Source organism: Botrytis sinoallii, assembly GCF_014898435.1.
Source record: "Botrytis sinoallii strain Bc 23 chromosome Unknown BSIN_012, whole genome shotgun sequence".
Lineage (NCBI taxonomy): Eukaryota > Fungi > Ascomycota > Leotiomycetes > Helotiales > Sclerotiniaceae > Botrytis > Botrytis sinoallii.
Genome location: NW_024066039.1, coordinates 1,504,450 through 1,517,511, shown reverse-complemented (window position 1 = coordinate 1,517,511; position 13,062 = coordinate 1,504,450). Strand labels below are relative to the sequence as shown.

The following is a 13,062-nucleotide window of genomic DNA, read 5'->3' as shown; positions in this document are numbered from 1 at the left end:
GAGCAGCGACGCGGGAGAGCACTAGGTGATGAAGTGAAGTTGAGAAACAAACTCCAGAGCAAGGAGAGGAAAGAGAGAATACATGCAACAAAATATTACAATCAATGCAATCCGCCTTGCAGTACCTAGGTGGTATGTAGTATTTACAGCAAGAATCCAATGGTCTCGTATCGCATGTACCGGACCGGTCGGTCGGACAAACGTTCACATGCTCGCTTGGCTTAAGCCACGGCTGGGACTAGAAGACTAGGTGACTGGGCTTGCATTGATGGCTTTGGCTGGAAGGACGGACTTGGATATGTGATCTTCAATCTAGTGGTCTAAGGTTTTTATTGTTTAGGTAGGGAATGTTGTTTTGATGGATGGATGGATGAGTGGATGGGTGGTGGGTGGTGGGTGATTAATTGACTGATTGACTGATATATTGACTTATTATTGGTATCTATCTATCTATCTATCTATCTATCTATCTATCTACCTATCTATCAGACTTTGTGTGAAAGTTAAATAATTTAACTTGTCCAAGGTTACTTGCAAGTGATCTCGTTGCTTATCTATTTCCCATCCTTACATGTCTTTCCTCTGCTGGGAAATTCAGGGGGTGCGAGATAAGGAATTGCAGGGCAAGCTTGACTTTCCCAGTTTCAAGGGCCGGAGAGGCAGTTTATGACCTAGTCAGTAGTACAAAGTAGTTGATCAAGGTACGAACGAATCACGGTGACAGGGAATTTCACTGGAACATTTGATCATCTACCATTCGGCCCTGGACCAGTCAAATGGATCTCGAATGCACTTTAACTGGACGTTCACTCTGTGCCAAGGCTCAAGGGATTGGGGACGGGCTTCGAATGACTCTGTGCCTGGTCGCGTCTCTACCCATCATGATTCATTGTGTTGGGAAAGTATAATGCTGTCTCGACTGTGTAGGAATTAGGGGTCTCTGTCACAAACACCATGGACTTGGAATACCGCCAGTACGTACCTGGGTAATGGACATCTTCTCCTGCTTTGCTGGTGTAGTGAGACTAGAGTGAGACGGGAGTGGAGGTTCATACACTTTTGAGGATAGAATGCAATGGAATTGAATTGACTCTCGATATGTGATGATATGATACAATATGCGAACACAATGTATAATACAATCAATCCGATCTGATACCTCCCGACCTACAATTATCCCGTGTCACACACTTTTATTTATTTATTTATTTATTTATTTAATTCTCACAATGAGGGACAACCCATCAAGCCACTAGACCTATCTAAGTACCATCCCTTGCGGTAGCATGCGCACACCTCGCACATCCCTAGTGCCCATATGACGTAGTTCTCACAGAAACCCGACCGCCGCCAAGAAGGAGACGAACGGGCAAAAGAAAAGAAACGAGAGAAAAAAAAAACTTCACTGCATTCGGGAATCGGGTCGAGATCTAGAACCAATCAAGAGAAGTCAGAGATGGGATATTTATGGAAACGCCCCCGATTGAGTAGATGGTGGAATTTGGTTTGATGATTAGATCTTCCTATCAAATTTCAATATTCGATATCTGCTAGGTGGGTAGGTAGGTAGGTAGGTAGGTAGGTATGGAGGTAGGGTAGGTAGATAGGTAGATACTTTGTATGTACTGTGTACTATGTACTATGTATGTTTAAAGGCAAATCATAAAATTCCAATTTTTTAATTTCTATTTCTATTTCATCTCTATTTCTCTTTCGGTTCCTGTTCCTGTTTCGGTCCATATCTATATCCATTTTCATATTCATCTTCACATCCAATTACTTAATCATTCAATCCCTTCCCTTCCCTCCCCTTCCCTCCTCCATTCGTTACATCCTCCACCTCTCTTTCTCCACTGTCAACGAATCTATCTCCACTGTCATTGTCAGTTTCACGGTCACTTCCATCGTCGTCATCACCATCATCTCGTCACTCTCGCTTTGGTCCCTTTTCTTGTTTCTCTCTTCTTCCTCCTTCGTATATACTTTCCCATTTCTTTTTCAATTCCCCATATATTCTTCATAACTTCCCATCGCCTCGTCGAGAACGTACGATCGTCAACCAAATTTGATCAGATCGACCTTGGGACAAAACGTCTCGCATCATTTCCGACGCTCTCAACTCCATTTAATCTACCCACGGAGATTTCAATCCTTGGATTTGAATCACCTTTATCACGTCAAGATCCCTCACAGATCAGTGATTGATCGAATCCCCTTATCTTCGATGAGATCGTGAGGTTGATCTTGGGCCCAGTTTTGTAAACAGATCTACCCCGTAATACGACTTTTGGGAAATCTGTTCAACGTTTCTTCAACTTCAGATCAACATCCCGATATCATGTCGACGCCAATTCAGGAGAAGGAACAATTCTCCTTCCCTGCATTTCCAGCCGATCCTCACCACACTCACCATCAGGAACCTTTTCGCCAGGAACGTCGCTCGTCTGATGAAGATGGAACTTTGGGAGATGAACATCCATACGAATATCATCATGACCATCATGACCATCAAGATCAACACGTCGACAACAATCACTTGAGGGTTGCCACGAGTTTTTCCCATGACCCGGAATACTTGAGCAAAAGAGATCAATCGCCTTTGTCTGCCGCTGCACAAAGAGAGCAGTCACGGCGACTTGACGATGACCTTGAAATGCTTCGTGTAGAACGTGTGATATCGAATGAAGAAAAGGGTGATGGCAGCAGTATGGGTAGATCAATGAGGTCGAGATCTAGGGGGCCTAATAGAGAACCTATTGATGATTTCGACGTTGATACTACCCCGATTCACGAGAAGACTAAAATATACAGACCACCAGCACATCCGGCCACAGCACTTGCAAAGTTCTTTAAGAAGGTTCACGGCTCTAGTGTCTTAGTTCGATACTTTGTCTACATCACGCCGTTGACGTTGCTACTTTTAATCCCCGTTTTATTTGGGCTCTTTCTTTTTAAAAGGGCTACGGTCGGAGGTGTTAAGCTCTTCTGGTTTGGTATTTGGTTAGAAATTGTTTGGTTGACATTATGGCTTGCAAGAGTAAGTGATCACAAGATACTTTGCAAATCAAAACCTCGCTAATTACCCCTGAATAGATTATTGCCAAATGCATTCCTTATCCAATGGGTCTTGTTTCTAGCTTATTCACAAATAATAACAAGAAATGGAGAGATCTAGGGAAATCACTAGAGGTACCAGCAACTCTGTTCTTTTGGTGGCTGGCTGTTGAAATTTCCTTTCTCCCAACCATGAAGAACCACCATCTTAATGGAGACAGGACTACTCGCAGCTGGGAAAATACCTGCAACAAGATCATTGTATCTGTGCTTGTCGGAGCCACCTTGAACTTCGTCGAGAAGATCATCATTCAACTCATTGCCATTAGTTTTCACTTGCGAACATACGCCGATAGAATCGAGATCAACAAATTTCAAATTCAGAGTTTGGTCAAGTTGTACAAGTATTCCAAGGAAAAGATTCTCGAGAAAGATGAGGATTTCGAGGACCGTAGTGGGAACGCAGGTGTTAAATCGGGGGCTCGTACTCCAATGGCTTATGTCAACAAGGCTCAGAAAAACGCGAAGAATGTCTTTACCAAGGTTGGTGATGTAGCTGGTAAGGTGGCTGGAGATTTTACGGGAAGAGCTGTCACATCAAGTACTCATCCACATCAAGTGTAAGAATCCCCATGGCTATAGACTCTTACTAAGCTAATTGTATACTCTAGAATTCTTCAACTTCTTAACACGACAACCGGATCTCAAGTACTTGCTCGAAGACTTTACCGAACCTTTGTGCACGATGACATGGAAACCATTCTGGCAGAGGATCTAACACTAGCTTTTGATAACGAAGAAGAAGCGGAGGCAGCATTTGCCATGTTCGATAAAGATTTGAACGGTGACATCTCGATGGAGGAACTCGAAACAGTTTGTGTTGAAATTGGACGAGAACGAAAAGCGATCACCGCTTCCCTCAAGGATCTGGACTCAGTCGTCAGCAAACTCGATGATATACTCTTGTTCATCGTTGTAGTCATTACCATTTTGGTATTCATCTCTTTGATTTCTACTTCTGCATCTGGTGTCTTGACATCAGCTGGTTCGTCTGTCTTGGCTCTTTCTTGGTTGTTCACCGCAACTGCTCAGGAGTTTCTGCAATCGATCATCTTCGTTTTCGTCAAGCATCCTTTCGATGTTGGTGACCGAGTTACGATTTACGGAAACACTGGATCCAAGTTACAAGGAGATGATTATTTCGTCAAGGAAATTTCGCTTCTCTTCACCGAATTCAAAAAGATGGAAGGTCATGTTGTACAAGCCCCAAACAGTTATCTCAACACCCTCTTTATCCTGAATCAGCGTCGTTCAGGAGGTCTCGCCGAAGCTGTTCCCATCACAGTCAAATTCGGCACTTCCATTGAACAACTCGAGCAACTCCGCGAAGAACTCGTCAAGTTTGTTAAATCCGAAAAGCGCGAATACCAAGGCAAGATTATCACCGAAGTAACAACCATTTACGAAAACTACTCCATCACCTTTAACGTCGTCTTCTTCTACAAGTCCAGTTGGCAAAACGAATTATTGCGTCTCCAACGTCGCAACAAATTCATCATCGCCATGATTTGCGCAATGGAAGATATAGGAATCCAAGGTCCACGCCAACGTCTCGCAGGTTTCACTCAAGAAAACCCCGTTTTCCTCAATGGCGCCTATCCACCTCCCTACAACCCCAACCCCGACCCCTCAGATTTAGGATCCGGACCCGGTCCCCGCTCGGGATCTCTCGCCCGCGATAACCCACACATGGGCGAATACGAACCTCAAACCGGAGCCCAGCACGCCCCAGGCGTAAATACACACCCCTCCATCCTCCGCCGTCGCACCTCGGGCTCCCAATCCAACGCCCGTCGCCGCGGCGAATCCCTCTCCGCAATGAACAAACGCGTCGACTTCTCCCTCGGCATGCAAGGCATGTCCTCCGGCATGGACCTCGGCGACGTCTTCGACGACAAACCGCGCGTGCGCATCCCCGACGTAACCTTCACCTCTCCCTCTCCAGGCCCACACTCGCGCCCCAGTCGCGAAGGCCAATCCCGGGAAGGACAATCGCGAGACCGCGAGGAGAGTCTCGCGCGCCAATCGACGCGGGAATCCCGCGACTCGCAGCTCGCAAAGGTGACTTCGGCCAATAGCACGCGTACCCATCGCAATCGATTTTTCTCGCGTGGCAGAGGGAAGTTTTCCGGGGGTGGCGGTCCCGTCGATGAGGACGGGACGAGTTTGGATGAGTTGGAGGCGGGGTTGCATTCGCAGGGGAGAGATATTCACAGTAGCGAATTGAGAGATATACCCGAAGCATCGGGATATTCGACCGCGAATCCGAGTCCAGGGGGGAGAATTGATCCGCGGTCCGGCGTGGTGAGTTCGCAGGCGGTGCAGAGTGATGGTGGGAGGGAGAGGGGAGAATTACCGACGGTGGGGAAGATTGGGGGACCGCCTCGACGGGCTTTTACGGGGATTTAGGTTTGGCTCGGTTTGAGACGGAGAGAGGAAAGAAGGAAGAGGGATTGTGTATAGTATATAGGGACTCGAGAGGAGAGGCGAGGAGAAAAGAAAGTCGGATTCATGATATTTAGCGGGTGCGTGCATATAGACGGAAGATGGTATTTGATTACGAGCAAGCGAGCGTCGAGCATAGATAGCGAGGAACGAGATTAAGAAGAAGTCTAGTAAGGAAGAAATCCTACAGACGGGTAAATTCATGATGGATGGATAAATGGATGGATGGATGTATTAGATGATTTTAGCATTGGCATTGGCATTTGCCTGGTATGATAGACGATAGAGAGAAGACACTTGGGTCAGGTCAGGTTAGGTAAACAGGGGCCTCGTACCTACAGAGCTTATAAAAGTAATGAATTATCTTAATTTCCACCATTATCACATTTTCAATTAACTCAACTGACTTGACACGCCACACACTAGAAGAATGCAAATCGACTTCATAGGCAGCCGACACAATCACCTCAAAATCAGAATGCCATCGTAAATAAATAAAATAATCCATTGCATTTTTGATATCTTCGTAATGAACCTGGGTAGCTGCCAAAAGAATACACAATACTAACAAATACACTCAACGGATTCCGTTCTGAGCCGATATGCTTTCCTCTACTCCTCAACTACGCTAATCCACTATGCGCATGTGCAAAGAAACACGAATAAACCAATCCCCATTCCCTCAAAGTAGAAGATAACACACTCAAGAAAGCGTAGAAAACCGAAACCAGACAGACAAATCATCTCAATCGCGTAGTGACCTATCATCCATCGAAAACACCTTGTCAACACCTAATTCTAACGCATCAAAAGCGGAAATAAAATCGAAGCCAATATTGTCTGATCATGATTCTCATCTCTCGTAATACGTGCTTAACAAGCCAGTCAACAACTCAATCCTGTTTCGAAGTTTATGGCCTAGAAATCCCAGAAATCACCACCAGTAGCTTTTTGATTTTGGGCTTTGCCAGGGCGACCATTGCGGAATTTGCTTCCTACACCATTGAGGCCACCTGCTTCCTCTCCATCAGAATCGTCTCCAAAGCCCCATCGTCTGCCTGCACCTTTGCTACCGCCCATTCCATCACCCATTGTCTTGATGCCAACATTTTGCTGGTTGCGCTTAGAAGTCGTGTTGATTTCAGACAATGGCTCCTTGGTAGGATTGGAGCGACTTGGCGAAGAAGGATCATTCTCCTTTTTGGCATTCTTCTCAATAGGTGATTCATCGTATGTATCCCAGTTAGCGTCCATCATCTTCACAGCCTTGGCCCTATCTCCTGCCATGTGAGTAGGAGCCTGTCCAGTTACTGGCGACTCATCAGCCATGCTGAAATGATCAAAGTCCTTGGTTCTGTCCTTAGCATTTGCGAGACCTGTAGTTTGTTTCTTTGACACTGGGGTATCACCTCCATTCTCACCAAATAGAATGTCTTTGTAGAGCCCAAGTCCATTGTTGTGTCCATGCCCACGAGGGTTTCCAACGATACGACGATCTTTTTGAGGGGTGGCATCGTCTTGGAACTCAAAATGAGTCTGAGCATCCTTGCGAGGTTTTTCGGCTTTCTTGAATTTGACCGGGCTATCTAAGACTTCATCATCACTGTTACCCCAATGACGAACTTCAGCTGCGCGAAGAACTTTAGTAGGAACAACCTTTTGCGGTGTTTGGAAATCATCAAAGCCCCATTGACTTTGATGTTGACCCTTGCCACCCTTGCCAGTTGGCGGTCGAATGGATTCCTCTTCCTCGGGGCCATCGGTAATATCGAAGTGTTCATACCTAGCTGGATTTGGGCGGTACATGGGGTCCTTCGACTTCTCGTGGATAGGGCTATCTGGGGTGTTTTCATTCTCATCGGCATCGAAAAGTCTAGATGGTGCGAACTTCTTGGCGGCGCCTGCTTTTGGAGGGGAAAGGACATCGTCTACAGTCGAGGAATTTTTGTTAACAAAAAGATCATTATAGTCCCGAGGTGCTGGCCTTGCGGATACACTGGTTGGTACTTCGGCCGGACGGGACTTGGATCCAATATCTTCACGGGGAGCAAACAAGGAAAGGCTTGCGTGCGGGTCGCGCAATACATTATTGGAATTACCTCTGGCGCGAGCGAGTGGATCCACGTTCGAAGAAGCATCTAACGTACCAGTATTTTTGACGCTTGATGCGATGAGCTTTATCTGATCCTTTCCATCCCGGATTGGCCAGTTTCGTCCAGTCTTTCCGATAACATCAATCAATTTAAGAAGTGATCCCTGGTCCCAGTTTTGTCGAATTTGTTGGATCTTTCCGTTGGCATCGAAACTTACGATATGGATCTGCCATTATTAGTATGCGGGTAGATTCAAAACAGACAGGACCAGACTTACGATTGGAAAGGTGACTGTGCGATCAGCGAGAAAGTTGTCATCCAGTCCAGGTAGATAGGATCCTCCCGATGTCTTGAATTCAATGGTTGTGTGGATTTCTGCGGCGATGGAGGAGTTTCCTTCAACGGTATTTAGGAAGGTTTCCTCTTTCTTCTCGAGTTGATGGTTCTGTCCATTTAAATGCTTGACAATATCAGAAGCTCCATGAACAGTGACCAAAGTTGTAATGAAATGAAGGGAAGCATCAGCTGTGAGTAAGGAGGGGTTGGGGGAAGCTAGAAACTGCTTATAAGCAGATTGTAGTGACATTTTTGAAATTGCGATGGTTTCTGATGAAATACACAACAGATGCAGGTTGATGCAAAGAAGAAAGTTGTGGTCGACTATGAGGGAAGGAGATGTCTCAGATTACGTGAACCTCAAGGAAATTCGGTAACGTATTGTTGTTGGTAAGCTATGGATATGAGGAGGGGAGGTTTTGTGGAAGAGGAGAGGAGGAAAAGGAAGGAAGATAGATGGATGGATGGTTGTATGTTTACAGATTCGCGACTTCTGTTGTAATAATTGTTGCCGCGTAGCTTTATTTTATTTTGGTGAATACAGTTTCGCCAAACAATAACAAGTTTTTTCATACGAACATTAATATTCGATGTATAAGTATATGTATATGTGTTGCTTTTTATTACTCTTTCAATCATATGTGTTATATACTCGTACTCGTAAATACAAGATATACACATACATACAACATAGGTGGGTAGGCAAGGGTCTTGAAGATTCAGGGGAATTTAACAAGGCTGTGAGGGGATCATTTGATTAATCAGGATTGTTTGTTTATATTAATCTCTGGCCAATCAGATTTAGTCTTTCATGCTACACTGCCTTAGCAACGGTACTACTGCACGTCAAATCTACCAGGGCAGCTAAAGGAATGCTCTCTTATGTTTCAGAGCTGCGAATGGACTGTCTTGAGACTGTGATGAAATCAAGACAATCGTGTGCGGAACGGAGTATATAGAAAGACTCCGAACAATCTAGTAGTTTGAGGTACTTGAGCGACAGCCTCTCCTATACGATTATAGATGGAGTATTTCTCAAATTATATCATAAATACGGAGTGCACTCAGAGGACACTCATTGTCGCTGTCTGAGAGAATGACATGAAATAACATCCATTTATCAAAACTCACATCGGGTGACTGCTATCGTTCTCACCCTGATAGGTGCAGTTTCAGCGCGAGATGTACAATGAAGATGCAGGGAAGCAAGCTCATGATCATTTTTTATAGCATTATATTTCTGATCAACTCTGACTCCACTATCGAGTAAAATCAACATGAGAGTAGAAGAAGCCTATTATAAGCTAATGGCTATCTATCAAAGTGAGTAGACACGAAGAATTATCTAGGGCGTATTCAGATCGTTTAGTTTCTAATGCCACACTAAACATGTTAGAAATGCTATTGATCTAGGTAAACTTCATATGTTATTTGTTAAACACAATATTGAATTTTATCCATATCAATCAATTCAGATCATTGTATTTATCGAATATGATATTGAATACAATAAAATTACAAGTTTAAAACGTTGATCTAGTTAGCGTCTCTGAATAATAAGGGGTTCTTCCATCATCTCCCCCAAAACTGCAATGGCCCATTGTTTAGACTATATGTCTTTGCCTCACTAAGTGGCACATCATTCCCGTCGTCATCTGCGGGCGAGGCAGTGATCGGGATATCGTTTTATCCTCATTGCCAATGACTTTCACCTCGAGACCGAAATTCCTCGGATCCAAAGCATCAAAGATGGTATTTGTGGTGGCATAGTTGGCAGCGGAGTTATTATTGTTCCGGTCGAGCTTCAATGCGAAGAGAAGTGGTCTATCTTGGCCGATGACAGAAGGTTGGTCACCCGTTAGAGTAGGTTGAGTAGTGGTGTTGGTGTCGTTATTGTTGTTTCCCGTCGGAAGCTCTAGAAGAATGGGCCCACCTTCTCTGCATGAGTTATCGGTAGAGGAATCTAAAATAGAGACCACCGTGAATGTTGGAAGACGAGAGTGAGAAGGGACTCGAAATAGACAGGTGGGGTTTTGACACGATCTTTAGGTTTTTAATGATGTGAGATACTATGGCTTTGCATACTCTCCCTCTAAATTCCCTTTCTCCCTTTTCCCTCTACCCCGCAGTACCACCATTCAGTATCACATGGCTTGAAATGCTTCAACCCTCTCAAGCCTCATACTCAGCATAGCTGTTAACAAAGACGGAGCGAACATAAATCCAGAATGTGGCGCATAATTCCATAAAATATTGTTTCATCGATCTAGAAAGGCTTCGTTTGGTCGCTGGTTCAGACGCTCGCTGTTAGCTATCGAACCATTGCCCAATAAATGGCAATCGGGTTGACTGAAGGAATTGGAAGCATAAAATCAATTAATCTAATACTCACCCATCCAATCAGGCACATACACATTTGTGATTTTCGTCTCGTATCCCCTTGACGAAATAAATTAGTCCTCTTGTGAACTTCCAGGACAGCTTTCCATAGAAAAATGGCGTCTCACCATAACCACCCCAGTAACGTACAGCATAGAAAGTATTGTGATCATAACTATATCATGAAACACATGAATCGCTATGTCAAACTTCACCAGAAGATTTCGAAGCTGTTAAGAAACACTATCTCATTCAGACAACTTTGTCTACTCAGACTTCAGTGCGCCCTTCTATTTCCCTCTCACATCCTTCCATTCTCTTCTTCTATCATTCTCTCTCCACCTCATCTTCCTTTCCAAGCCCAGTTCGATCATACTCACGTCAATCCCTTGATATTCTGGCGCAGATCATTGAGAATCGTCTTCCAACTACGAAATGACCAGTTATTAAGATTGAAAACTTCTAGGTGCTCATGGTTACATGGTGATGGTGTTTGATCCGTCAACATTCTCAATCCCTCAGTCCCTCCATCGCCGGCACCGAACAGTCAACGCAGTGGTATCTCAGGCCATCGTCTGTCTCTCCCATCAAAACATAGGTGAAGCTCCACCAACACCAATATCTAATAATTGCCGCTCGAGTAAAGTACCAAGCGATCCGTCAAGTAGTCATAAGTATTGACTTTCAGCAAAAATCGCCTGTCTCATATCGTCTGCACTCGCAACGATGTGATCTTCAGAACTAAGGCTTTTGTGCATTGGAAAAGGAATTTGTCATGTGTTAATTGATACACTACTCGACGACTCGTCTGTAACCAAATTCTCTCTACGGCAGTATAATAAGCTTCACGGCATGTTCTCCGAAATGAGAAAATGAGAAAATGAATTTGGTACAGCATAGAGATTAGATGTTCCTGGGTAGGCGAGGTAGGCTCTACGTAAGCGAAAAAACAGGCGGAAATTGAGTACCTTTCAAAGGACTTTTGTAATAGATTATAAATTCATTTCAAATTAAATATTGAAATTTGAAAAAAGCAAACGAAAATTTGAGTCTTCTTTGTATTGATTTTAAGTTGTTTTATTATTTAATAATATATCGAAAACAGATCTTAGTTGTTGAAGGTCTTTCGAATGGTGGTCAATTTCCGCCTGTTTTTTTGCTTACGTAGAGGTAGGTATGTAGGTACTCTCGTTGGCTTAGTCTAGCCCATAAAATATCCGAGCTTATCAGTAGCCTTCCTCCCTTCCAGAAGCTCCCCGGCTACCCCACCTCAAGCTCCATCTCCTTAACAACCATCACAACCTCAGCCTTGAGCAGTAATACTGTATAAACTTGAACGTTTTCTTACACAATTCCACTGTGCTAAGTCAATCAAGGTAACTTTATTGATCATGGTATCTCAAAAGATAGCGGAAGCTATGCAGCAAATTGCAAGCTCAGAGGAAAAACAACAAGGCTACACTACCCTTCTTTCAAACGCTCAATTTACATCTACACCAGCAGAGTTACCTGACGACTTAATCGCCATTTTCGATGCCATATTTGCAGATGCTTTAGGCATAGTTGCTACTCGATCCGTGATCGTATCGTTTGTCGATGCGCTCAAAGCCATAAACAATAATGAAGCCAAGATTCAAGTTGGTCAACATGCTTTATCGACACTTGGTGAACAAGCATCCTCATTCGAAGAACAAAATGCGCAAATACGTGAGCTGATGGCCACAGCGTACGAAGACGACGAAGATAACCTTGCAGCTGCCAAAATATTAGCTGGTATCGTTCTGGAATCATCGCAACGAAAAGTCACAAATGAGGAGAAAGTTCGTTGTTGGATTCGTATTACTCGCAACTATCTCGAAGTGGACGATACAACGCTTGCAGAGCAATACCTGAACAAAGCTAAGAACGTCATATATACAGTCGAGGACCGTGATCTGAACCTGCACTTTCAACTCAGTCAAGCACGTATCCACGATGCTAGGAGGAATTTCTTAGCCGCTGCTCAAGGCTACCAGGATATTAGTTTCTTGCCTGTCATCGCCGAGGAAGAACGTTTACACACTCTCAGTATGGCCATTAAGTGTGCTGTCCTGGCGCCTGCTGGCCCCCTTCGAAGCCGTGCTTTAGGCAGATTGTATAAAGATGAGCGAGCTGCTAGTTTAGACGAGTTTAGTATCTTGGAGAAGATGTTCCTGGATCGCTTACTGTCTCCCGAAGAAGTATCTAAGTTTGCAGAAGGCTTGGCTACACATCAACTTGCAAAAACCTCAGATGGTACCACTGTCTTGCAAAGGGCAGTTGTAGAGCACAACTTAAGAGCTGCGTCGAGATTATACAACAATATTCGCTTCGAGGCTCTTGGAGAGATATTGGATCTTGACGGAGACAAGGCCGAGGAAACTACCGCAAGCATGATTGAACAAGGTCGATTAGTCGGTAGGATTGATCAAGTAGAGAGGGTTATTTGGTTTGAGGGCGGAGAGGCTACTGGAGAGAAAGGTAGCGGTAGATCGGAAGGGATTGTTGGGAGGGAACTGAGAAGATGGGATGCTAATGTTCAAAATTTGGCCGAAGAAGTTGAGAAAGTGACTTCTGAGTTGCAGCTAGTTTATCCGGTGAGTAGAATTGGACATCATCTGTTGACACCGCTAATATAGGTTTAGGACTTCGTCGCTGCAAATCTGGTGGTATAATA

The 13,062-nt window shown here is 44.3% G+C and overlaps 3 protein-coding genes across 3 annotated transcripts; 2 read left to right on the top strand and 1 right to left on the bottom strand.

Annotated features, from left to right (window-relative positions):
- The first annotated feature begins 1,672 nt into the window (after positions 1-1,672).
- Positions 1,673-5,936, top strand: EAF02_007383 (uncharacterized protein). Its single transcript, XM_038903431.1, has 3 exons — positions 1,673-3,037; positions 3,094-3,674; positions 3,726-5,936. Exons 1-3 carry the CDS (start codon positions 2,339-2,341, stop codon positions 5,521-5,523), a joined length of 3,078 nt encoding a protein of 1,025 aa, XP_038756910.1. The 5' UTR covers positions 1,673-2,338; the 3' UTR covers positions 5,524-5,936.
- Positions 5,937-5,954: 18 nt separating this feature from the next.
- Positions 5,955-8,597, bottom strand: EAF02_007382 (uncharacterized protein). Its single transcript, XM_038903430.1, has 2 exons — positions 7,930-8,597; positions 5,955-7,878 (listed from the first exon to the last, which is right to left on the bottom strand). Exons 1-2 carry the CDS (start codon positions 8,236-8,238, stop codon positions 6,478-6,480), a joined length of 1,710 nt encoding a protein of 569 aa, XP_038756909.1. The 5' UTR covers positions 8,239-8,597; the 3' UTR covers positions 5,955-6,477.
- A 3,161-nt stretch (positions 8,598-11,758) lies between these two features.
- Positions 11,759-13,060, top strand: EAF02_007381 (uncharacterized protein; the record flags this gene model as incomplete). Its single annotated transcript, XM_038903429.1, has 2 exons — positions 11,759-12,982; positions 13,031-13,060. 2 exons carry the CDS (start codon positions 11,759-11,761, stop codon positions 13,058-13,060), a joined length of 1,254 nt encoding a protein of 417 aa, XP_038756908.1.
- Positions 13,061-13,062: the final 2 nt, after the last annotated feature.